This window comes from Pleurodeles waltl, chromosome 1_2, assembly GCF_031143425.1.
Source record: "Pleurodeles waltl isolate 20211129_DDA chromosome 1_2, aPleWal1.hap1.20221129, whole genome shotgun sequence".
NCBI lineage: Eukaryota > Metazoa > Chordata > Amphibia > Caudata > Salamandridae > Pleurodeles > Pleurodeles waltl.
The window spans coordinates 680945266-680973106 of NC_090437.1; the positions used below are offsets into that span (position 1 = coordinate 680945266).

The window sequence follows — 27841 nt, forward strand, 5'->3', positions numbered from 1 at the left end:
CTCAATTTGATCAATATAGAACATCGTGCCCGAGTCGCTTCAGATCCCCAGTAATGCTAGTGGTGCATGTATTTCTATGCATACATCTGTAGACTCCTTGACCCTCTGTGTCACTGTGCCGAGTATGCTTGAATCTTCGGGCGTTACCACAGTGAATGTATGAAGTGCCCTTTTGGCCACAATTCCGCAAACCTTTTAATAAGACTTTATTGAAAATATTTTATGACAGTCACTTTTATTTAACATTGCTAAGTGTGAATTTATAAAATATACATTTGATTATGATTGTTGGTAAATGTGAGGAACAACAGAGATAAAACAAAAAGGACTTAACTGTTATGAATGCTGTTAATTCAACAGTGCCTTCCATCATTGCTGGAAGCGTCCTAGAAGCAAAACAAAAGGCACTCAAACACTCCTATTAAAAAAATAAACTACAGGAGGAAAAATAGGGGTGAAAACATGGACCTAAAGGGCTACAGAAATTAAATAGGAATGCATCTTGGGAGGAAGAGAGGGTTGGGTCTTGAGCATAAAGGATGAGGAGAACAGCGAGGAGGGGGAGGCCGAGGGAGGACTCAGAGAGGAGAGCGAGGAAAAAAAACTGAAGAAGGACGCAGAGAGGAAAGTAATGAAAAAGGAACCAGGACTGCAGGAAAGACTGCTACTACAAGGAAGTGGGAACCAAGGAATGAGACAGAGGAATGGTGGATTTCAGTTATGAGTGCCCTTCATCCTGTGACAGTCCTGGAGGGCGGTGGTTTACCTGGGTGAGTTTTGAGGCACTGCTCAATGGCATTTAAGTTTGGGAATGTAATGGTTTGGGGTTCTTCTTTGCACAGTCTTAAAACGGGCTAGTACTCTCAGTATACCCAATCGTGCTGGCTGATTTTAGAAAAGTGAAATTCAGGAGAAGTTTTCTTTTCTCCTTGTCACTCCCTCAGTACCACATAGGGACCTGTAGAGAAGTCTAAACGTCACCCAAAGAACAAATTCTAGAAAGGTGGGTGAAGAAAGCAGTTCCTTACTTTGCTCTCCAGGCACCTTCATCTTGTTTCCTTTTTTGGAATGTTTCTTTCCTCTGAGGGGTGTCAGTGGCAGGTTCACGCTGACCTAGAAGGAATACAACATTATTAACACTATCCCAATGATCATTGAAAGCTTATTTGGAACGGTTTCTTTCCCTCAAGTCTGACAAAAAGACCTTAGTTGTTTTATGTTTATTTAACCTGAAGAAAATCAAACATACAGAAAACCGCTGTGTCAAAGCCTCCAAAGCATTATTTCTGTGCAAAGCTCCACAGTGACTATTTGACAAAGACACGAGGTCTGCTTTGTATATGTTGATGTGCAGACCCCTTGATAAAGGCAATAGATGAGCTTTTTTATATTTCAGTGTTTTGTCCCTTTGACAAAGTCAGAAGATCTGCCTTACTTGAAATGACTCCCTTTATATAGTTACATCATATATCCAGCCGTGCTCGTCCTAAACCATGGTGCGTACAGCTGAAGGCTATACACATCAGGGGATAAGGCACTCATGGGTGTTAGACTCTGGGCATGGCCATAGGCTAGACGCTGTACCCAAATCCATGCCACTCATGGCCAAAGGCCGTGCGCTGCAGGGAGTTTGGTGCATAACCCTATGCTGCACTTGGCCAAAAGCCATGCGCAAAAGGGTGGTAGGGCACCTACACGGGGTTAGGTGTAATGCCTGGCTTAGGGCTGTGGGTAACAGGGGTTGGTCAGCCAACCTCGTGGTGCACACGGTGAAGGGCATCTTATTTCACGTAAAAAAACAACAAAAAAGCACATTCGCAAAAAAAAAAAAATGACGATGTTATAGGTAGGAATTGTAATATCTTTCTTTATAGAAAAAAAACCATAGAAATTAACTTAATAAAACAAAGGTTAAAGGCATGTTCCGATTATGTTAAAGTGTCATTTAGAACATACCATTTTAAACAAACAAAACTACTGAGATTCATCAGTCATAGTTATTCCAAGTAACTGTATCTTGTGGCATCGCCACGCACTGCTAATTACCTCACATATTACATCACTCATATATTCTATGACACCATTGATAATATTACTACAACATCTGAAATGACATCATAAATGACAACATTGTGCATGGCGGGTGCACTTGTAACCATAACTTTGGGATAAGAGGATTTGTTTCTGGGACCATCCAATCATTTTGAATTGGGACCACTTGCCTTGTAATACAGATTTGTGTAGAAACCCATGCTGCTGCAGAAATCCTTATTATGAGCCAACTAGGTGTGTGGGAAGAGCAAGTATATTATTTGTGGAGCACGCCTCCTTCGACCAAACCCTACCCTGTTCCCTCCATGGCTTTCGGTGTGCTAAAGAACCTGCATTTGCTAGGTATGTTCAGAGAACTAACTCTGTGACCAAGTTGAGACAGGAGACATGCAAACCTAGTCACATACCTGTTTAGAACGTAATAGGATATGAAAGGTGGGATGTTTGTGGGACTAATGTAGCCCAACCCACTGAATATTGATAAATATGAGAAACATGAGGAGAACTCTTACCACACACACTCAGCAACACTGGCAAGACTCTTTATAGGATTTTCTGGCTCTGTTGCCTCCAAGGTGAAATAATCTTGCATGGTTTTAGGGCATGGGGTAAAACTCAGTCTGGAATAAGGACTAAGATTTACATAGTTTGCTTTGTTTTAGGAACACACTACAGAGTTTTGATGTGTCTGGCGTGTACTCCCTGAGTAATAGCAATAAGATTTTTTTTTATAGGTCTTCATAACGTGCTTCTGCCATTTCTAAGTGCTGCACATGTCAGTGGTTCTCGTTACTCCATTTAATAATACTCGATTTATTAGTCTTAGAAGGAAATATTGGTGCATCGACCACACCAGGATTAGGACTTGTGACCAGGAGGTCTTGGCACATTTTAGTGACGAACATTCAACTCACAGCGCCATCCTGCAGGAGAACCCCTTTCCAGAGGCAGTATTGATTGCTGCTCAGAAAGTGGATATAAACCGGATGGAGCCGCCCTCTGTGCAGAAAAAAACTTCCTTGCAGTTTAGGATGCGGAATAGGATGCTTACCAAGTAGAATTGTCATTGAGTACCTGCACATCAATACTGGTTGAAAGTGTCATAAGCGTTGTCCGTCCAACATCGATTCCAGTTTTTCCTTCTAAAAGCCATTGCATTTTATAATTTAGTCCATTTGGGGAACCTATTCTGAAACACTGAGAATGCACTGTAGTTGTCAAATGAAAGTTCGGACAGTTCAGTTTGGCAACTGCAGGGATATCTCCCTCACAGATGGAGACAGATGTATGGTTGAGACTGAGGGCATGGATCTTGGGCGTAAGAATGGCACAAGCGTGCCGTTAATGATAACTGGGACTCATTTGTACCAAAATAAGCTATTCATAACATACTGATTAAAGAGCATGTTCCCCGCTTTTTGTCTTGTACATACCTTTCTATTAACACACTTAATCCTGTGCAGAAAGAGTCCTAAGTTGTTTACATCAAATGTGAGAGAGATGTAAGCATACGGCCTATTTATAAAAAAAAAAAGGATTGTAAGAAAGAGGAACACATGCAAGCAATGTCACCAGCCACGAGTAAGGGTGGGACAGTGATGGTTCCTTGTGTAATCCTTGAGGCATACAGAGGAGCTAGATTAGGGAGCAGGAATCCAAGCCCTGGCCACACTTGCCCTTCTCAAGTTTGTTCTTAGGGCATAGAGAAAAAGCCCCAGGGTCGTCGGGTGTGCAGGCAAAGGGGGTCTCTCACAGAGAAATGTTTCTTTAAAGATAACTTGCCATCCGAGACAGTGGTGTTGATAAATTGCGCATTTTCTGTTTGAAAACTAATGTTAATAATGTTTTAATGTAAACCCTGACATCTGTTGTGTTAAAAACTGGGTTTCTGGTTGGCAGAGATATGCACCCTGTCCAGGCAGGAACCACAATCCTAGTCCGGATGGTTCAGATACAATCTAAATGTTTAACTGTGCTCACCCTCTGGTAGCTTGGCATAGAACATTCAGGCTTAATTTAAGAGGCAATGTGCAAGTATTTGTGCAACACAACATAAAGTAATACAGTGAAAACGCCACAAAAGGGTTCCACATCAGGTTAGAAAAATAGATTCTTATGTTATAAATAAATCAAGACCGAAATAACAAAAATCTAATAAGTAGAATTTGAGATATGGATGTTTAAAGATTACAAATGTCTGTAGCGCTTAGAAGCAATAAGCGTCAATGGGGGTTATCTGGCTCAGAGCAAAGTCAGGAGTTCAGGCTGGCTACAGAAGCAACGCAGGAGCCACGCAGGCCTGCTGAAGACAGTATTTTGATCCTGGTCACAACAGCAAGATGCAGGGTGCAGCCAAGCACATAGTTGGTGTTGATCCCCCACTCAAGGTGATGTGTCACTTTTTTTCACATGCTGGTGGCGATGCATCAGTTCTGAGACAATACACCAGGTTTTTCCACTGAGTCGAGGGGATGCATTGCTCTTCCTACACTGCATTGGCCGTTCCAGTGCATCAGGTCTTTAGGCAAAGCGCTGACACCAAGTGGGATGTGCTGATTCTGTTCCTACATCAGTGACGATGCATCGGTTCTGCTTCCAGCAGACAGGTGATGCGTAAGTTAAGCTGAAGCATGCACTTGGTTCCATTGCCAGTGGGCCAGGCCGACGAGCAGGTGATGAGACATTGATATCCCTGCGACTCAAGCAACAGGAGACAATTCGGCAAGCCCTTAGAGATCACTCTGGGCTCCAGGCAGAGTCTAGCTTTTCCTCAGCAGGATCAGTGGGCAGAAGACAGCAGAGGTGCACAGCAAAAAAGCAGTTCTTCCAGAGCAGCAGTCCAGCAGTGTGACAGTATTTGTAGCAGCGCAGCAGTCGTCCTTCCTGGCAGAGTATCCACAGGTCCAGAAGTGAACTGATTTGGTGGGGGTCAGAGACCAAGACCTTATAGCCAGGCATGCCTTTTAAGTGGGGTGGGTTCAAAGAAGGGTTTTAGGGGTGCACAGAGGTCCTTTCTGCATCTTCATTGCCCTGGCTCAAGACTCACTAGAGAGGGTAATTGGACCTTTGTGTGGGGACAGGACACTGTCCTTTCAAGTACCAACTTTTCCCTCCCACCCTGCCCAGGACGAGCCATTAGGATGCTGATGGGCAGTCAGACACACCTACCTTCCATTTGTTTGTGGCTGTGTAGAGGGAAAGTACAAAGTCAAGCTGTCATCTACCCCAGATGTGTATTGGAGACCGACTATAGGCACACAGGCCTTTAGGAGCAGAGAAATACCAACTTTCAAAAGTGCCATTTCTAAAATAGTAATGTTAAATACAGCTTTGCCAGCAAAGAGAATGTATCATTACCATTACTATGATATGAAACACGATCAAAATACTCCTTCTCAATCAGGAATTACAGCTTAAAAGTGTAATACGGAATGCCCAATGTTAACCTGTGAGAGGGGTAGGCCTCACTGTAGTGAAAACAAATGTAGGTGTTTTTCACTCCCAGAACAGGCAAAACTTAAAAGTATATGTCCTACCCTTTGCCTGCACAGCACCCTGCCTTCTGGACTACCTAGGTGGCTTATATGTAATAAAAGTGGAGTGTAAGGCTTGGCAAAAGGTTTTAAATGCAAAGTCAAAATGGCAGATACAAATGCATACAAAGGCCCAGCAGTAACAGGCCTGAGACATGTTAAAAGAGCTATTCTTGTGGGTGGCACAATTAGTGCTGCAGGCCCACTTGTAGTATTTAATTTAAAGGCCCTGAGCACAAGTCGCGCTCTCTACTAGGGACTTAGAGAGAAGTTAAATAACCCAATTTTGGATGAACCAATGTTAGTACTGGTCAGCAGTTAAGAGGAGGTAAACAGGCAAAACGTTTGTGGAAAGACAACTCTGAGGCTGACAGGTCTAACGTGTTTTCAGCTTGTTGGGACAGGCACTTAGGATCATACCTCAGTGATCTATTTACTACTTATGACTGTAGTAATGGCAATTCTTTGTGCCTGCTATGTCCTTCTGCTGCAGCAACATAATTCCTTGATCAGACCACATGCCCTAGTCTTTAACAGGTAATTGCTGAAGTCATTACATTGGGAGTGCCCAGTGGTCACATGCAATCCCGTAGCCTTTGGTTGAAATTGAGACCATGTTCACTGTGTGTTTTACATCTTCACTTCTACTAACATCACAATGCTTGTCATATAAGTCTATAGGTAATATAACTGTTCCCATGGATTGTTTTCCTTTACTTGTTTTTCTGGATCCTTCTTATGTTGATTGAAGGGGTTTTCCAGAACCCTTGCACTGGACTGCATGCCCTCTAGACTTGGTCAGTGGCCTCTATGCTATTTTTGGAAATCCTATTTAAGGATATCCATTCAAGTCGCTTGGCTTCCCTAACCCGCAGGGCTTTGAGTATTCTACCATAATTACAGTTTGCTAGATTAAATCAGCATATACGTTTCTTGAAGCACCTTAAGGATGTTATCAGTATCATGCCTAGTGTGGTCTGCTTGTCCTATATTATCAAGAACACAATTTTTCCAACCCTGTATTTAATTATGGTAACCGAGTGACTTCTGGGTGTTGTAGTCTGGTTTACTTTAATCAAATTATTTTGGTAAACACAGTTCATGGCAATTATTTTAAAGTGAAAAGTGCAGGACTGGACGCACCGGTTTGTGATAGCAAGGAGTGAATTGGAGACCTTCATAATTCCATAATCAAAAAATGCTTCGTTAAGTGGATACATGTTCATTTGGATATTAATGGGATATTGTATTGTGTGTCCACAATCTTAGTTAGAAAAAACTATTAACATGTTATAGACTCTCCAACCTGACTCTCTTGACAAGCTGAAATCTTTATAAACTTTATGGAGGAGCCTTAGTAAATGCAGTGATATGGAGGGGAATGCGTCCTTTAACATCTGCAACTAGTAGATTGGAGTGCTTGAATAGCTTAAAAAATGTGCAGCATTTTATTGAACAATGGTGAGAAATGCTTAGAACAATTTTAAGGGATGAATTTCCTCTGGGTAGCAAGGTAATAGGAATGGTTTGTATATTGTGGGCCCCATTAAGTGAGGTCACCAACAGGCTCAAAATGATGGAATGCAGTGCTACTCCGAGGAATGGCCAGTGGTCAAGACTGATTCAATCAAGCCTACGTTCTTTGCTGGCACATGACTGTGTTGTCAACATGATGATGCATCCACTGGTCGGAGAAAGAATTAACTGATGCTGAAGACAATGGGCTAGGTTCATCCAGTATCCTGAAGACTCTTGTGTAGCACTTTATGGATTACTCCTACATGACGAGTTAATGATTTCACTATTGCTTTTTGTATGTTGTCCTTCAAGTAAGTGGCAAAAGTCCCTCTTTAAAACATTAGTATAAAGTCTACTGTAGAAGTGTAAATATTTATGAACCAGAATATAACCAAGTCTCACTTGTTTAAGATTGGGCCCTTTTTTGTGGTCCTTGCACTTTGATGTGTGCCTAGCTGTTATGTTTGAATTCATTTATAACACAGATATAAAAAGAGGCAAGATCTGATGTTAAAGCTTCTTGCAGCTGCAGGTTCTGGATAGTTAAAATGTGGTGACTCAGAAGAAAGGAGTAAGCCTGAGATTGAAAAGGTATAATCAACTTAGTTGTGAGGCCACCATTCATTTGAACAGTTGGCGCATAATACTTTGGCCTTTCCCTTGCTTAAAGATTGAAAGAAATCCATTTATCCAATTTCTGAACTTACAGATAGTTTACTTCTAAAGTAGGTTATTGGAGATTGAAGGCAGTTTTTTGGACAATACAAAGGCAAGTTTATTCTACTTCACAAACTCCAATTGAGGGTTTTTTGTGCCTCCTTCTGATGGGACATCTCCCTATTCATTCCTCAACTATTTGCATTCTTTTTTGAAGACCATCTAATCAAAGCAAATTGCCTCTATCATGCATATTGCCTGTATTTCCTGGGGCTGTTTTATGAATATGGCACACTTTTCCTGTTTGTGCCATGGCGATCTTTCAAAAGGTGCACCGGGTGCAAACAGGGACAGTGCACTTTATTAAAGAGAATGCGCTGCCATCAGGCAGCTGAGAACTAGTGCTGCCCTGGGGGCAGTACATTCAATGAAATACGGAGCAGCTGTTTAAAAGCTGCTCTGTGTTTCACAGGGCAGGTGGCAATCTGCCTGCACTTTCAAGAGGTAAGAGACATCCCCTTGTAGGCGGGTGCAGTGAGTGATTGCGGATGCAAAGTGATTCAGTCATTGGCATGGGGCCATCCCCCATGCAAATGAGGGAATGCCCTTTTATGATATCTCTTGTGCGATATGTGCACCAGCGCTGTCAGCATTATAGAATGGGATGCACAAGTTCCTGTGCCTCTGTCTGTAATACGATTGTTCACCGGGGGCAGACAAAGTGGGTGCACACGTCCTTTGCACCCCCAGGACACAATACATAATTTGGCCCCTGGTCCGAAAAGCCTCCATTTTTTTTAGATCGTGGATAGCAGCGTGCAAGCGCTGCTGCTTGACATGTTGGAATCTATTCTGTGGGCCTTAACCACGCCCAGCTCACACCCATCACTTTCATTCATTCCTGGGCCTGCTTTTAAAAAATCCCTTGATGTTGTTAAATGCTTTACGTTTGTCCCGCCTTGAGGCTGGTTTGTTACCTCCTGGTACACTGACCCTGTTACGTGGATTACTCCACGATTGACCACATACTTTAATGTGGGTGCACTGTTTTTTTCTTTTGTCTCTCCCCTTTGTATCGTGCTCCTCGGCTGGCATGGCTCTTCCAAGTTTCATGCAGTGCAAGCTCGATCGGAGGTATTGGAGTTGATCATTTTCGGCTGTTTGGTGTCGGGCTGTTTATTGAACAGATGGTGTCTGATTCTCCTCGTGAAAGGCCTCCATTTGACACTCATGTTGGCTTTGTCTCTCTTACCCACTCACTGCAGTTTCTATGGGTGGGCTAGCACTGCGCCGTTTGAAGCAGTTGGCGCAGAATAAGTCCTGTTAAGCCATTTGAACAATTGAACAAAGTTCATTTGCACAATTATATATTTGACTGAGCCATGACCTTCAGGCCTGACTGTTCCTTCCGCACATGCTGGTTGCTTTTCCCTCCAGGATTGTACTTGTGCAGCCATGTCCTCTGTTAGACACGCTAGTCATGTAAACTAATACAGCGGAGTGCTGTTTATCACCAGGACAAGGAGAGTGGGAAATGTTAGGCACTCGAAAAACCTGCCAAGCAGGTTAAAGTTGGCCTTTCTCAGGAAGTGACGCATTATTTTACCGTCTGAGCATGCCTCGGGATATCAGAGTGCAGCATGGTTGAGTATATTGAAAAACAATGAATGAAACGATTTTCTTGTCAGGAGTCCTTCTCTTTACTTTTTGTTTTACAGGATAGATGTTCTAAAAAAGAATTTTCTATAACTTGATTATGGATGGAGAATGTTTTTATGAATGTCAGTTTTTTTTCATATCCGCTGCGAGATGGAAAAATATTTTTAAAACCAGTCGCCTGGTTTACAAATAGAAACTATAAGACTTGTATGTGGTCTCCCAGCAGGGAAGAGGGTCGTAGAATACAGTAAAGTAAATGCAACTTCGAATTTCAATCCGCAGTGACAGCTGAAACTTGACAGAGTCTTAATTCCTATATTCCCTGCCTCGCTGCAAGCTTAAATGCAGATGCAATAGGGGTGATGTATTTTAGGAGGAGGGACTTAATAGAATAAACGCATGTTCTTGTGACAGCTGCTATATTTCCGAGGAACCGACAGACAGCACAGGAATTGGGGAGGGGCTTTGCCTAAACTCCACAAAGCTTTTATCCAGTGGTTGCATAATAATGCCAAATTTAGGCTAGGAAACAGTATTAACGTGGAGTAAAAGGACACAACATCAGTTGTATTCATGGAAGGATCAAAATATTGGGGTAACTAACAGGCAGTTTGAGCAGTAAAATGGATTATTGAACCGAGTTAATGTGAGTCAGTTGGTATTTTTTCACTCCTTGTGTTGATATTTGTATTTCAAACCACTAACAAACGCTTATTTAGGCACTTCTACTATTGCACCCAAGCAGTGACATTTCACAGCTTACGTTTATTCATCCCAAAACACTGTCATAGAAACTTTGGAGGTAAAACCTTTCAGCCCAGTTGTGGCACTTGTGATCATCATCATCATTGTTGTTGTTGATTGTTGCTGCTCCATGTTGTCTTTGATTTGCCCTGTAGCAGTCTTGGGGATAGATATAATTGCTTGGTGCGACACTCCATCCTCTGCAAGCAAATCTCCGCTGAGATAAATCTTTTTAAATGTATTTGGACATTCCCTTCACCGCTGGAGGCTGAAAGTGAATGTTCTGCTCCAAACATCTCCTGGCAAAAGAAGGTTTCTGGAGACACTGATCCTTTGATAGCCAGTAGCAACAGTTGCTTGCACGCCTTTGTGACCTTAGAATACCCATACAGTGAAAATAACATTGATCACAGATATGTAGGTCCTTTCCCAAAGGTTAAAACTAATACTCCCCAAACGCTAATAACGGAAATACCTGCTCACCCCCTTGGTAGCTTGGAAAGAGCAGTAAGGCTTATCTCAGGAGCAGTGTGTAAAGCATTTGCACATAACACACACTAAAACAGTGACAACACTACAAAAGGACACCACACCAGTTTTATAAAAATAGTCAATATTTATCTATATAAAACAAGACCATATACGATAAAAATCCACCATACAGTAATACATATATGAATTCTACTAGATTTGCTCAAAAATCCAATTCCTTGATGTAGATAGCTCCACCTGGGGCTATCACGGCGTCGTGATCAACAGAACCAACAGTTCAGGACAGCCACATCGTTGCGGGTCAGCTACAGTGTCAGGAAGACCCGCAAACAGAACCTTTGGAATTGCAGGGCATCGTGATCCTCACGGTGAGCTCCGGAGAGTGGCGTCACTGACTTTGCGGTGTCGGTTCCGGAGTCGGTGCGGGAATCATCGGTCCCTTGAAGTCATCCGCTTTGTGGATCGAAATCCAGGCTGATTAAATCAGGAGCGCTGGCGTGGATGGTGTCGGGGCTGTGGTGTGAAGTGCAACGATCCGACGTGTGGTGCCCACAGGTCGCGGTGGAGACAGCGGCTCGGTGACGGCGTCCAGCGGAGTCAATGAAACAAGGACTGCGGTGTGAAGCGGGGTGGTGTGACCTGTGGTGTCACCAGGTCAGGGTGCAGGTAGTGGCGTCGTCATTGCTGAAGCGCTGTTGTCAGTAGGCCCAAGCCAGCGGTGCGGGACGGGACGGTGCGACATGACCCTCGTGTGTGGTGTCCACAGGCTATGGTGCGGTCAGGGATGCCTAGTGACAACACTGGAGTCGATGGTGCTGTCATTGGTGGACCGGGACTGCGGGACGGGACGGTGCTTTGTGTATCTCACGAGCTGTGTCCACAGGCCACAGTGCAGGCAGCAGTGCAGGTGTCGGCAGGAGCGTCGGGGATGCCCAGGCTGCAGTGTGAGCAGGCGATGCTGGAGTGTGGGGTCCACTGGTCGCGGTGCGAGCAGCGGCTCAGTGAAGTCGTCCGATAACGCCGTCGGTGAAACCAGGGTCATGGTGCAAAGTGGGGCAGTGTGACTTCGTGCTGCGTCAGCAGGTCACGGTGCAGGCCAGCGGCTTCATTGGTGGCAGCGCAGTGGTTTCTCCTCTTGAACAGCACCAAACACACAGTTCCCAGTGATACAGGTGAAGGAACTGAAGTCTTTGGTGCCCCTGAGAATTACAACAGGGGGCATGCTCTACTCCAAGCCCTTGGAGAACTTTCTCAAGCAAGACACAAAGCAAAGTTCACCCTTTGCACTCTTTTCAGGCAGAAGCAGCAACTGCAGACCAGTCCAGCAAAGCAACACAGCAAAGGGACAGTACTCCTCCTCCAGCTCTTCTCTTTGGCAGAGGTTCCTCTTGATTCCAGAAAGATTCTAAAAGTCTGGGGTTTGGGTCTTCTTCTTACACCCCGTTCAGCTTTTGAAGTTGGCCAACTTCAAAGCAAAGTCTCAAGTGTTTGCAAGATCCTTCCTTGTCCAGGCCAGGCCCCTGACGCACACCAAGGGGTTGGAGTCTGCATTGTGTGAGGGCAGGCATAGTCCTTTCAGGTGTAAGCGACCACTCCTCCGTTAACTCTAGCTCAGATGGCCCATCGGGATATGCAGGCTACACCCTATACTCCTTTGTGTCACTGCCTAGAGGGAATTCACAACAGCCCAACTGTCAAACTAACCCAGACGGGGAATCCACAAACAGGCAGTCTCAGAATGATTTAAGCAAGAAAATTACTATTTTCAAAAAGTGGCATTTTCAAACTCACGATCTAAAAACCAACTTAACCAAAAGATGTATTTTTCAATTGTGAGTTCAGAGACCCCAAACTCCAGATTTCTATCTGCCCTCAAAGGGAATCTGCATTTTAAAGTTATGTAAAGGCAGCCCCCATGTTAATCTATGCGGGAGACAGGCCTTGCAACAGTGAAACCCGAGTTTGGCAGTATTTCACTGTTAGGACAGGTATAAAACACCAGTACATGTCCTACCTTTTAAATACACAGCACCCTGCCCATTGGGACTACCTAGGGCCTACCTTAGGGGTGCCTTATATGTGCCTATATACTTTTAATTATTGAGACAGCTAGAGAAATTGTCTGCATTACTCATTGAGATAGAGGAATTGGAGGCTAAACTAAAACATTCGACAGCAGCTGAAGAAGCCAAAAAGGGGCATTGACCCCGATGTAGAACTCCACCGAAACGCGCGTCAGCAAGTTTAATAGCATATGATTGAAGTGAAGGGCTTGCATTGGAAATGGATTATACTCCAAAGATGGACTGGATGGTGTAGCGTCAGTGAACACGTGAACTGACAGTACCAGCACGAATCTTTGTGACATTCACTACGATAGGGAATGTTTGGATCTTTTGATAATTATTAGAAGACCAGTTTGATTTCATTCAGCCCAAAGTTGAATTTACATATGGACAATACTAGCGATTTGAGTGTGATTTGATGTTAATGTCGTATTTGTATGTAGGATGTGGTGTTGTGTATAGTGAATTGTTTTATTGTTTTCTTTCTTTGTACTGTTTTTATTAGCTCTGGGGAAGGGGGTCTATTGATTAAGGATTTAAATAATATATTTGATTTTGAATGTATATTGATATTGTGAATAAATGTTAATCATTATCAAAGAAAGCTATATTTCAGTTTCTGTCCTTCCTGGACTGAACTGACTGTCTAAAGATTGAGGAGAGTGATATTTTTTCTTATTGGTGTACTTTTCCCTAATCTCTCTCCTTAATTGCCTAGGGACCCTGGGGATTACTTGGTTTTATCTTCCCTACCCCCTCGCTCAAGTTTTTATGGGTGGAACAGCACTGTGCCATTTGAGGATGTTTGTGCAGGATTAGTCCTGTTAAGCCACAAAGGTGTACCATGTTCCAGAGGATGGAAGCGCATGGCACAGCAGGCCGTTCCTTTACGGCCGCACCTCTGTCCCCAGCCCCAGGGGGGACAGTTACACCCGCAGCGTGTGCATTGTAAATATTACCACAGAGAGTCGTAAAGGTAGTGTGATGAAGCAAGCATGGGGCACAGCTGTGTCCCACACAAGTAGGAGATTTCAGAGGTCCCCCACTCAGCCCCTTCCCACAATTATTTCTGGAGCCGCTGCCAAGCAGTCCTGTAAACCTTTGAAAAAGCAGCCCTTTGGGTAAACTTGTGTTTAAACAGTGTACATAGACAAGAGCTAGAAAACTAATGTTTTATAGATGACTCAGTTGTTTTGCTAACACATGATACACGTTAACTCAAGTTTAAATCTCGCATACTCCGAAGTTCAATGTACTGCTTGAAAAACAGCAGTGAAATTCGAGCCTTTTCATTCCCGGGGCTTCCCTTCTCTCCCTTAATTGTTTGTGGTGTTTATTTGTCTAAAAGCCATTACTTCTTAAGGAGCTATCTGCAAATGTGTGTTGAGAGGTATTAGTAAACATGCATTTTTAACTTAAAGGGGCCCTTGTCCCCAGGATGAAGACAATACTTAGGTACGAGATGTGTTTTCTTTAAAACCTGGAATCTTGGCACAATACTGTTTACTGCAAGCGGCACTGGCAGAGCCTCTGTTTACATTCCATCGACAACAGCAAGGGTGGCTTACACATGGTATTAACACAGGGCTTCGTGAAATAGTCAGATTTATGCAAGCAAACTCCACCAAAATATTTCCTAGATTTCATGCTACACATTCCTGCCCAGAGTGTAACTACACCACTTTGCTGGTCATGGGATGTTTTGCTCATAAAATTCATGTTTTTAGGTCAAGCATAGCAGCGCACAAGCGATGCTTTTTGACATGTTGTAATCTGTTCTGTGGGCTTTAACCACACCCATCTCACGACCATCACTTTGATTCGTTCCTGGACCTGCCTTTCAAAAATCCATTGATGTTGTTGGTAAATGCTTTGCGTTTGTCCCGCCTTGAGGCTGCGTATCCCTTTCCTGCTTTGTGAACATTAAAGCAGTAAATGTTGCATTTTTTTTTTTTCAGCCAGCATATTACAAGTGTAAAAGTGATAACGTAACCATGTTGTTCCTGCTTACATTTCACACGCTTTACCTAATCTTGCATTCTTTATCAGCGTTTACTTTTTCCAGGATGTTGTTACTTATTTTTTTTTCTGCCACTGTATTACTCTTGTCTTCCCTCCCTCATAACCTATTTACCATTCTCTGGTTCTCCAGCGCAACAGGGGTCATATGAATGGCAACAGAGCTATGCAGATATCACTCCACTGGATACAAAAAAAATGTTTTAAAAAAATGCCATTTTCACTGCCCAGAGCTCTGACTTTCACAAATGCGAGACTGATTGCATTGCAAATGCTTGTATGTAGTAGTGTCCTCAAAGTTTCCTCTCCCCCTATCTTGTAATTATTTCCTTTTTGAATGCAGAGCTAGGCAAACAATTTTCTTTAACGCAATGTACCCACTTATTACATTTCAGTGGTTCCTCATATGAAGACAGTTCAGTTCGTTCCCAGAAGGGCACTGTGGTATTTGATCGTTTTTTGTTTGAACCAAGGGAACTTGTGGAACAGTAAATGTCTCTATTTCAGGTGGAATCTCACTGTATAAAATATGCATCTTTCAATATGAAATAATATTAGTTTTCTAGTATAACGTTTCTGCGTTATATTTATCAATTTAAGCACACTATTGCCTTTCATATGACATATTGAGAATTCCGAAGTGGCCATGATTATTGAACTCTTTTTTGTTAAAAAGAAACTCATTGTAAGAAGGGCTCATACATAGTTTAAACCCTATTTGATGAAGCCAATTTAATGATTAATAATTAAGAGAAAAATGTACGTATTAGGATGTTCAATTTTTCTAATTTCTGCCTAAATGTTCACAAGCAAACATTTTGTTTTTTGTTTTAGTGGAAGCTGATGCACTAGACATATATATGTAATCTCTTTGACCACAGTACACCACATTTAGCCTCTCCCGTAGTCAGGAAATTACTACAGAACTGTATTTCGTACAGCATGAATTATTATGTTTTTAAAAATTGTGATGGGGTCGTCAAAGAACCACAGTCATTTTAGGCAGTCGTTGTAAATTGTTTTTAAACAATATTTACTTTATTAGGTTTTTACAAAATCGTGTTTATTGGGCAAACATTGTACATATTACAAACACAATTACTGATAAAAACAAACTGGAAAAGCCTGTTCTGAAAGAAATACAGCATTTCATGATGAAATCATGGCAGAGTGTAACACAAACACTGAGTGCACTCTTAGGAGACTTCAAATAATGTTAAGGAGAAAAATGGAGACAAGTGTATAAGGGAATTAAATTGAAAGCTTACTGAGAAGGTCACAACATCGATCGTATCCTTAAGAGGGAAAGAGCATTTCTGAACTCATACTAGCAGACTCAAAATATAGAATATGTATCTGTGGTTGCCACAGATGCTGGCAACGTATAGTAAATCTTTTTCGTGGTTGACAAATGTTGCTGCTGCCTCAGACTTGGAGAAAGTATACACAGTACTTTCTTTGCAAATATGTAGTTGGGTTGGGAACCACAGTGTACAGTCAAGGGTCATGGGAATCAATTCTTTCTTTAAGTCCCATTGAACATATTCAACATTTCAACCAACAGTGTCCCTGCACCTACACTGCGAGTTCCAGAGTCTTCCGTGGATATCTTTCTGTAAAAAGTCACAGAGGAATGTCATAATGTCCCAGAGGTGTTGTAACAGTGGTAAACTCAGAATCTGCACTCTGTTTGCCTGGGTGGCATTCTTCAGAACGTCTGCTTGTTATTCCATTCGCACTATGGATGTAATTTCACAGTTTCTAAAAACGTTGAGGTTTTCTGAGCTAGAGTTTTGCTTAAGTTGTAATTACCACTGACCTACTCAAGTGTTCAGTACAGAGATTTAATTATCTGTGTGATATGTTTTTGCATTTAAGTCTTCTAAAGTACCTCCCATTGGTGTAACATTTCCTACTCTATTGGGTGTGCTGGCCCTTCATGCCGTAGCATCATATATTTCTGGCTCTGCTTGAACAACCTCTTTTTCTTCTGGGTATCGTTGTGTATATTGTCTTTTGGTGCCACATTGAGGGAAGAAAATGAGAAAAGAATCAGGCTTCCATATTTTGGCACACCAAACTGATTCCAGGAACAGGACAAAGATGGGATAGTGTGTCGACCAACTAACACCTGTGGAAAAAGTAGAATTGTGGTCTAAAGGCATGCATACCTAGCAAGCCACAAAGCCTCCAGCCACTCTTCCATCTTGCCTCTACCACACCAGTCCCGTCAGCTAGGCGCGAGCCTAACTGGTGCTGGTACTCTGTCTAGTTCTCAGGTGTTTAGGAAAGAAACTCTTGCCCAAAAAATCTACTACCTTTACTCCAGTGCTTTGTTTACTGTAGCCCTGTTTCAGGATGCTACAGAACACCCCGTCGTTGATTTAGATTGTGGCAACACTCAGTGGGAAGGCTCTGTCTTCTCATGGTTTTCAGGGTTTCACATTGTCGCCAGGGACAAAATATGGCCATTTAGATGCCTCAGCGGTCAAGCTTCTGGCCCCCAGGTTCTCCAGACCCTCTTGTGTCTCAAGCTGATAAAGATCAGCCCTAAAATGGGAGCAGCGCTACAGCCCACGGAGATGTAATTTTTAGCAAGCCTCGAAATCTCCACAGGACCACACATCTCTACCCCCTGCAGGTCCATTTTTAATAGAGCACTGTGTTCCATTTTACATTTCACTGTATTATATCTTAATCCCAGAACCAAAATTAGGTGTAAACAGACTAGCAGCAGTGTTTTGTGCACATCATTGTTCTTCAAGCTTTTTACAGTCACACCAAAGTCCTTTGAGTGCAACATTTAATATAAATTGGTGTTCCCCTTGATCTATTGCATTATAGAGGTGTGGACCCCTTGAAACTCTCCCGTCAATTTTTGGATTTTCTTTGTTAGAAAAAAAATTAATATATATATATATATATATATATATATATATATATATATAAATATTTGTGTGTGTGTGTATATATATATATATTTTTAAATTAATGTTTCAATTATGGTAGATTTATTTTATTTGCAAGAATTGCTGGCCACATGTCAGAATTAAGATATTTGGATAATTGGTATTAGGAACAGAGGAGAACAATCAACCTCTATTGAACTAATATTCGATATCGTTTAACTGTTGAGTATGATAGGCGTTATTTGATGGGGTTCCAAAAATCGGTCTTAAACATAAGTGACTTTAAGCCGAACTTTCAAGTCAAAATTCTCAAGGATCAGGAAGTTGGTGGAAAGGCTAAACAGTAAAGATATGCGACTAAACATCCACCTCCTATTGAAGGACGGTAAAGTTTTTATGGAAATTGTCGAACTCAAGAGAACTGAAGTAAATGTATTCTGGGATGACAGTTGAACAAACATCTGTATCTCATTAGTGTGGCAGGACTGAAATATTCTGGCAATTTGTGCGCTGCAAAACTGGATCATTTTTCTTTTTTTTTAAATAGGTTATTAAGTTTAATTATGGAGCACATTTTATAAACATACCACCCGTTTATATTTCCTTCCTCTAGGAAGGGATGCATTAAAATAAAAGCATCACATTAAGATCTCAACCCATTTAGATCCTTATCTCATTTAGTAAAACGATATTCAATTCATTGTTTTAGCCAGAGATGAGTGTGTGTGTGTGTGTGTGTATATATATATATATATATATATCAGACCAACATACACATCTGCAACTATAAATAGCATTTTATAAAAACGCGTTGTGCCACAATACAGAAGGAGGAGCGTACAATAATCCTATACACAGGAATTCCTCTTTATACATCATATACAAGAAAATGAAAACAGAATATAATGGGACTGATTTAGAAACAGTCCTTTTCTTTTAGGTAAAACAAGACAGGCGAAGAATAAAGTAGACTTCATTGATTAAAAGTAAGCAGCCTATATAGATTGTATATCAGCAGCATTCATGTAGAATTTCAACGTGGTTTACAATCAGTGCTTCAAAGAAACCAATCTAAATACAATGTATTACTCTTATAAACAGATTTGGTACAGACATTTTTGTTAATCTCAAGGCACGTGGGGTTGGGTTTGGGTAAGTTTGTGTGCAGGAGATTTGAACTTTTGTCAGTGATTTCACTAGCACTCTACATAAACTCTTTTCAGGTCTACTGAATTCCTGCAATGCGCTCTCCTCAAATCCTCTGAGGGTCAGAATGCAAGTGTGTGCCAAAACAAAAAATCTAATGAGATCTTAATAGTGGATGATTTGTACATATAATCATATATATGTTTTAATGAACAAGGCAAATAGGACTATCTGTGCTTGCATTTTAATATTTTTTTTATTGCTTTCTCTTTTAAAAGACGCGGAATCGTTTTGAAGGCACAAGGTCGGAAGTAGAAGAGCTTATGAGAAAAATCAGAAGGAGCCCACAAGAACATAAGAGAGCAAGTCCATTTACAATGGAAGGCTACCTTTATGTTCAAGAGAAACGTAAGCTTCTTTTTGCACGTCGTCTCTACGTATGTTTCTTTTTGTGTGTACAAACATGTTTTGTCTGTTCATGGACATCAATTTGTCACAGTGTCTGTGAAAATGAAATAGAAACCGCGTACCCTTTGATTCCACATAACATCACAGAGTTAACCACATCCCACCCCGTCCCCTCACCGGCCTCTTGTTTGCTGCTGAAGGTGGTAGGAGGAATGATATCTGTGATGCCACTCCTCAATCCTTTGTGTCTGGCTGGCCTTCTCCTCTTTTCTCTTTCAACCCATCCAAATGTTGTGCTACAGATACATGTCACCATCTTCTTGATTTTCTTATTTATACCCAATCCTTGACATTGTGTTCTCTACTAATATTCTTGTTATGAATTTCAGCTAACTGAGAAGGAATTCTATTCCATTGTTCTAGAATCCTACTGTTTTTTTTTTTTTGTTTTTTTTTTCATTGTTTAGTAATAGTAACAGGGGAACCTCTTGTTATCACACAGCTTACAAGAAAGGGCAGTAGCATATTACATAGTACACTGTTGTAGCATTTCTCAGTAGATGAAACAAGCAATTGCATCTTCACATGAGTAAGGTCTGTAGGCGTGTGTAGCAATTGTGAACACAAGTGAGCAATGCGTACAGCAGGCGTGCAGGCCTTGGAGCGTGTGCAGCACATCATCAAAGTGTAAGGCGAACATAGGTCAGGGGAGAGTAGCATGGGACACAGAGGGACGACAGTGTGGCGGCCAGTCAGCAGTGTCTCACATCACAGGGTTTGGCCACTTGCGTGGTGAGCTATTGTAAGGACCATCCAACAAAGCGGATGTGCTTCTAGAGTATTTCCATGTTAGTGTAGTCTAGACCCAGCTAAAGTAACTGTGTTATGCTCCCTTCATGACAGTCAAGTGTTGTTTTTGGTCTCAATATTAAGAATGTAGTTGTCCCAGTTCCCACACCCACCACTCCCCTTCACCCCCACCCCTCCTTTGGAGTGTAGTGTGTGAAGTGTGCTGGCCTCAGCTCATGCCCAATGCTGAAGTGTATGGAGCGATTTATGTTTGTCCGGCACTGAAGTCGCCTTCCATGCCATGGCTATTTGACATTTGAAAAGGATGAAGGCAAGACCTGCTTGTCCCCTTTGGCTTTGGGACGAAGGCCCAACAGGCAGGACTCAGTTGGGGGCAGCAAGGCATGGTTTCCTAATTCCGCTGTGGTGGCTGTGACCTCTGTCCAGGCCACTTGTAGTGGCATGCAGTCCCACACCATGTGATAACAAGCATTGGCATAGCCAATAGGTCTCGCCTTTGGGACCGTTTAAGTGTTTAGCCATGCTGCACATTATCCTGGGTGCAGTGCCACCAAGGATTGAAGAGCTATACAATTGCTGTACACTGTGTACCCTTTATAAACAGTAGCCATTTGCAAATGGTCTGATTTACTAATGAATTTCGAGGCAGGTGGTACTTGTAGCACCATCAGACACTCAATGTCAGGAAGTGGCACTATCATCATCCCAAGACCAACACTATCAGGAGCTGGCAAACAAAACAACCACTATGTCAGTAGCACAGGTAATATCCCCAGATGCTCATTGCAAGAAAATAGAACTTTGAACACCCCAAAGCATTCATAGGCAAATAGTGCAACTTGAAATATCCCCAGCTACTCGTTGTCAGCAAGTTGAAAGCGTAATACCCAGCATGGTCCACTGCCAGAGATGGGTAGTTGTAACATCAGACTACAGTTGTTGCAGAAATGTCTGAAAATGGCATTTATAATATTGAGATACTAAAAGCCAAAGGAGGTTACTTGTAACATTACAAGAAACAATGGCTGTCAGTGGAAATGAGAACATCAGAAGAAATGCATTTTTAGACAGTGCCAGATAACAACACCCCTACAGAAAGGAACAGCTAAAACTGGAGATATCTAATGTTAGACATGGGCACTGGTAACCTCCTTAATATCTAATTTCGGGAAATGCCATGCACAGCATCTCAAGGCATTGAGCACGACAAAGTGCACTTTAAGCTTCCTTTACATATTTAATTACGGAAAGTCTCATTCATGGCATCTAATTACTGAAAGAGACACTTTTTTCACCCCAAAGCATTCACTGTGACAAAAGAAAATGTGAAAAGAAGGCCGTTAGCCAATACATCTGTACCAATGCGAGGCCCTGAATAACGTAGTATGTGACGCAAATAGTGTGCAGGAATGTAAGCTTAAATCAATGCAGGACTCTTGTGTAGGTTCTTTTTGGTTCACTGAGGGAGGAGCCTGCGTGCATATTGGTGCACTGGAGGGATGTGGGCATAGAGAGTGCGGGTGAATGAATTACCTAGCTCACCCCCTGACAAAAACGTTGCACGGAGCTCAGAGAGGCCAGATCTAGATGTTGGATGACTATCTCCCTGAGCTCAGCGACGCTCCCCTGTGAAGCATGTCTTGCTCTACCTCCTGTGCCCGCTGCCTGCCTCTGCAGACCAAGATCACTTGCACTTGTCTCTTCACTAGCAGGAGCTTTACTGATACTGCTGTTGTTACCAGTTATGATCAGTGTCTTGCCCTGCATGAGGCTAAGCAGGCGCCGTCTGAGCTAAGGTGAGAAGAATTGACAGCTTAGCAGTAGCGCAGTGCCCTCACAGCTCCAGGTCAGCGGCAATAAACAGCATGGTCCCTGATACATGCCAGACATAGAAATCAAGATAGGACTGTGGAGAGCCTCCTTTGTACGCCTCTTAATGGAGCTGTGGCTGCTGTAGTGATGTATTTTATAGAAGGTAGTGACATCAGGAGAATGTTATGACATGGGGTAGTGGAATGTCGGGGTAGGCTGTGATGGGGGGATGGAATGTGTAGTTCGTTATTTGTTTGAGTTGTGCCGGTTGGGCGTGTTCGTGTATCTCTGTTATGTGCAATTCAACTTAGAAATAAACCTAATGAAAAGAAAACGAAGAGCCAGTGTACTTCCTTCACATGGCGACGAGGGATTGTGTGTGTCGGAAAGCGGAAATCATCAGATTGAGGAGGTGTGTTGGAAAGCGGAAATCATAGGATTGAGGATCTCCGGAGTTCCGAAGTTTGGCAACCTGCTGTGTCAAAAGCAACTTTTTGGAAGCAAGTGAGGGAAGCTTTTCTTTTCAACATTTGCCATTTGTTTACCTTGTTTTGGGTGTGCTGGAGGAGGACTGTTAGCGCGTGCCGCTCAAATGTTGGATGTTACATGTACGCTCTGGCTCTCGCGCTAACTCTCACGTGTTTAAAGGCTGCCTGAACAACATTCTTTTGTTGTTTGAAACAACGCCCTGGGAACGCGCTGGTTCTCGTGCTGGAATTTTGGTTGGTGCATACACGCGCTAGTTCTCGCGCGTCTACAGGCTGCCTGGACAACAGTTTTTCTTGTTAGAAACAGCGTCCTTTGACGCTATTCACAGAGTGTCCATATTAACATACATTTTTACCATTCGGCGAGAAGTACGAAGTTGAAAGAAGTACACAGCATTATTTGTACAATTAAAAAAATTCTGCCAACATTATTCCTATGTATTTTTAAACTAGTTTTGTCTTCATTTATTTTTTCAATTTTATTTTTTTCCCTTACTTAACCGGCACACTAAGAAATAGTTTGCTTAACAGAGATACATGAAGTAGCTTGGTGAAGAGTAAGCTAAAGATTTATAGTTTACAGCTGTGACTGCCAGTACACTATGTCTTCAAGTGGAGATTCTTCTGGCACGGGAATGCCACTTTCTCTTCAGTTGAACAGTCCCAAGGAATTTTTAGCATCTCCTGGAGAACCAGTTGTACAATGGAAGGAATGGAAAGAATATAGTTCGAATTACATTGCGAATTTAGAAGATTGCAGTGGTTTACTCACTGCTGATAGGAAAAAGGGATCTTTATGCACTGTTTAGGTCCTGAAGGTCTTCGTATTTACAACCAACTACAAAAACATGACCGAGGCGATGAAGATGTATTTCATAGTGCTATTTTAGATTTAAAAAATCATTTTTCTCCTGCTGTTTGCATTGCAGTCGCTCGTCACGCATTTTTCCAGAGGAAACAAGATAAACATGAGGACATAGAGAGCTATGTTTTTGCTTTAAAACACTTGGCTAGCTCATGTAGGTTTGCTGGTTTACGTGATGAATTGGTGCGGGACCAAATTGTAATGGAAACTAAAAACAAATCTGTCCAAGAGAGGTTGTTGATTGAGGGTGAATCCAGTCTAAAGGATATTATTGCTTTAGTGAAGAAAGCAGAGTTATATGAAAGATGTGCGAAAATTACTTTGGCACAGGATAAGAAGTCTGAAGAGGTAGTTGCCAAAGTTAATGATCAGAAGCACAACAAAGGATCCATGGATAAGCGGGATAATGACATTAAAAAAGAAACATATCACACTTTTGCAAAGAGTCAAAAATCTAACATGCCTGATCGATCCAAAAATGAGTGTTTCCATTGCGGGAGTGCCTATCACTCTGTAAAATTTGATGGGCGTCCAGCTAAAAATGCTAAATGTTTGGAATGTGGTACTTTAGGCCATTTTGCTAGGGTTTGCAGAAATAAACAAATGAAGAAAGTGAATAGTAAAGTAGCCTGCATTAAAGAGGTGCAGGAAGAATGTTCTGATGATAGTGATGAACATGTGAATTATAAGCTGAGGGGTCATACAACTGTTGTTTTGAACATTTCAGGACAAACCTCAAACAAACCTTTGTGTTGGGTATCATTTGGGAGAGTTATGTTGCAAGTGGCAGCAGATTCTGGTTCCCCATATACTATTGTTTCAGAAAGCACATGGCAAAAGCATTTTGCAAATAGTATTGGGGAGCATTTAGAAAAACCTGACATATCTCCTGAAAGTTACACTGGTGATAGTATAGATATAATTGGTTTTAGATTGCTGGTATTCAAATTTAAGCAAAGACAAGCAGTATGTAAGTTATATGTGGCTAAAGATGGTCCGTCGGTCTTAGGCTGGAAAGACAAAAGAAACTACATATTGTACTAGATCCTGACAGTGTAGATCAAGTCTTAGTAATGTGTGATGAGGAAGATACAAAAAAATGGGTTGTACAAGAGTTTCCAGGAGTTTTCAATGGGCATGTAGGTCAACTGAAGGGGTGCACACATTGCATCAGACTCAAATAAGGTGCTAAACCCAAAATTCATAAGGTGCAGAATATTCTGTTTGTTGTCAGGGATGACGTAAAGAAAGAGCTGGACAGATTACAAAATTCGCAGATTATAGAACCAGTTGAAGCTTCTGAATGGGTTTCACCTTTGGTCGTCATGCGTAAAGCTAATGGCAAAGTGCGGTTGTGTGTAGATTTGAGAGGTTTGAACAATAATATAATTGTAGACCAGTTTCCTTTGCCTCGTATTGATGAGATGTTGTCTGGTACTAGAGATGCTAAATGGTTTTCCACTCTTGACTTGTCGTCTGCGTACCACCAGGTTAAGTTGGATTACCATAGTAGATATCTAACAACTTTTGGACACCATGGGGTTGTTTTCGTTTCAAACGTATGCCTTTTGGTTTGGTGTCGACGGCTGCCATCTTTCAAAGGTTGATGATGCAATTATTTGGGCATTTACCTAATATCACATACTTTCAGGACGATATTTTAGTTATGGGGAGTAGGAAGAAACATCATTATAAAGAATTGAGGAATGTTTTGAATATCTTACAACAAACAGGTTTGACCGCAGAGAGCAGCAAATGTAAATTTGCACAGAGGAAAGTGACGTACCTGGGACACGAGATTGATCATGAGGGAATCAAACCTAAAAAAAAGTTGGTGATAGCTATTAAGAATGCTCCATCTCCTACATCTAAAGATGATTTGAGATCCTTTTTAGGGCTAGCCGAATTTGAGTCGAAATTTGTAGAAAATGTTTCATGTAAAACTCACTAAATGAGGATGTTACTTAAAAACAAAGTAAAATTTGAATGGACTGTAAGCTGTCAGAAGGCTTTTCAAGAAATTAAGAATGCAATTGTAGGTGCTCCAATGTTGCATGGGTACGATCCAAAAGCTTGTTCTATTATCACAACGGATGCAAGTGGTAAGGGTCTTGAAAGTGTATTAACACAGATTGACAATATGGGTACAAAATATGTTGTTGCATTTGCATCCCGTTCTTTATCTCCCACAGAGGAAAAATACTCTGTGATAGAGAGAGAAACTTTGGCATGTGTGTGGGCATTAGAACACTTTCTGAAATTTATTTGGGGACAAAAATGCATCATACGGACTGACCATAAGCCTCTTACTAAATTGTTAACTATGGTAAGTTTATGTAGAGCATCTGCAAGAATAGCTAGATTATCTAGGAGACTACAAGATTTCCTATATGAAGTGCAATATATTCCTGGGGTAAAAAATGTTACTGCTGATTTTCTAAGTAAAATGTCTTTACCTTTAAGAGAGCTGAATCAAGATGGAATGATTGGTGTGTAGCTGGTGTGTTTGATGGTAATACTTTAAGCTCATTGCAAGAAGAAGAATGGATCAAGGAGTATGAGAAGGATGATGTGTTGAAAGAAGTGAAAACCAAAGTGATTCTTGGTTGGAATGATGACAAGAAAGTCAAAAGCAGTGATGTTTTAAGGGCATTTTGGGAAGTGAGAGATGAATTGAGTATTGAAGACGATTTTGTGTGTAGAGGTGGGAAGATTATTCCTCCTTGTGGTATTAGGAATAAACTTATTGCTATTGGACATGAGGGTCATTCAGGAATTTCTCGCACAAAAAGAGGAATTAAAGTACTTTATTGGTGGCCGAAAATTGATGTGGAAATCGAAAGATTTGTATGTGACTGCATGGAATGTGAGAATAGTGACAAAGCTCAAAAGACACTGAACCCACCAATTTCTTCTTTAAGTTGTCCTAATTTACCATGGGAGGAGGTTGCTTTAGACATTATGGGTCCCATTACATGGCATGATGGTACTTCAAAGTATACAGTGGTTTTAGCGGATTTGTTTTCCAGGTGGATTGAATTTTCTGTGTTACAAAAAATTTGTACTAAGGCAGTGATTAATTTTTTAGAGGAACTATTTTTGAGGGAAGGATTTCCTAGAATTTTGTTGTCGGACAATGGTGTTCAATTTAACTCAGAGGAAATGAAAACTTTTGCCAAAATGACTGGTATAGAACAGAGCTTTACAGCTTTGTATCATCCCAGGGGAAATGCTGTAGTGGAACTGATAAATAGGATTTTCAAGGGCATCATTCAAATTGCAAAGAATAGGAACAAAGGTAATGTAGATTCTGAGTTAAAGAAAATGTTATGGGCTTACAGAGTAACACCTCATGAAACAATAGGTCAAAGTCTGTGTGATGTAATGCGAGGTAGAATTCCATTTTCAAAGATTAATCCTGGTTGGATGCAAAGAAGCAGACAAGTATTTTGGAGCAAGGAACATGTAAGAAAGTGCATAAAGGGTTCACAAGAAAAGAATAAGCGGTATTTTGATAATAAATATGGTACTGAGGAAGTACATTTGAATGTGGGAGATTGGGTGAGAGTGAAATCCGTAAGGAAAGTAGGCAAATGTGAGAGCAAGTTTAGCAAGCCTATAAGAATTAAGAAAGTGATGAGAAATACTGTTTTATTGGATGATGGTAATGTATGTCACATGAGTCGCGTTGCTATTGCCAAGCCTTGCCAACAATATATCTCGCAGGATGATTTGCTGGAAGGTAATGATAGCAAATATTAGTGATTACAGTGTGAAAGTAATGGTAATAAAGAATCTAGTGCAGTTGGGGCATTTGATGCAATTGGCTTTCAGGAATGTGCTCAGATTCATATAAATATGGGTGGATGGGAATGTGTTGTGAATGAGTGTGAACAGGATAATAATGTGGAATGTGGTGAAGTGAAAAAGTTGTTTCGGCAGGGTTCTGAGAAAACCTAAGGTATTAGAAAACTTTGTGTGTGATTAACATTTTTTGTTTTTGTTTTTTTGTTTAAATTTGTTTTTTTTTGTGTCCTTTAAAAAAAAAAAGGGAAGGGGATGTGTAGTGAAGTATTTTATAGAATGTAGTGACATCAGGAGAATGTTATGACATAGAGTAGTGAAATGTCGGGGTAGGCTGTGACGGGGGGATGGAATGGGTAGTTCGTTATTTGTTTGAGTTGTGACGGTTGGGCGTGTTCATGTATCCCTGTTATGTGCAATTCAAATTAGAAATAAACCTAACGAAAAGAAAACAAAGAGCCAGTGTACTTCCTTCAGCCGCCATTGTAAAATGCTTATTTTCAATGGAAATAGATCTTACGTTTTTTTTTTAAATAAACAGAAAGTAAAGAGAAGATCTTCCTGCTATAAGTTGTGTTAGTTTCTCAATGTTACAAAGCATGCTAACAAATGGGGAAAACTCTTTACGGTAAAGTTTAGAGTAAAGCGGACTTACAACATGGACCCTCCATTTTAATAGAGAAAGACCAAAGTGCAATTTGTTTCATGTTTATTGTGTAAATCACGTCCTTGTCATTTGGCCCTGTCTTCTCTTGTGCAACCAGTCTGGGGCAAAAGAGGTGCTGGGAGCTTGACGGGGGCGTACAGCAGCTCGAGCTGGCAGTCCTCATAATTGGCTCTTTTCGAATTTGGAGCCTAG

The 27841-nt window shown here is 41.5% G+C and overlaps 1 protein-coding gene across 3 annotated transcripts in view; it reads left to right on the top strand.

The window, feature by feature from the left end:
* ARHGAP10 (Rho GTPase activating protein 10) overlaps positions 1-27841 on the top strand; it is an 849665-nt gene that overhangs the window by 323248 nt on the left and 498576 nt on the right. For all 3 annotated transcript variants that reach the window (XM_069242631.1, XM_069242629.1, XM_069242630.1), the window contains exon 8: positions 19074-19203. In XM_069242631.1, the coding sequence (XP_069098732.1) occupies positions 19074-19203 (130 nt within the window). The remainder of the gene's footprint in view (positions 1-19073; positions 19204-27841) is intronic.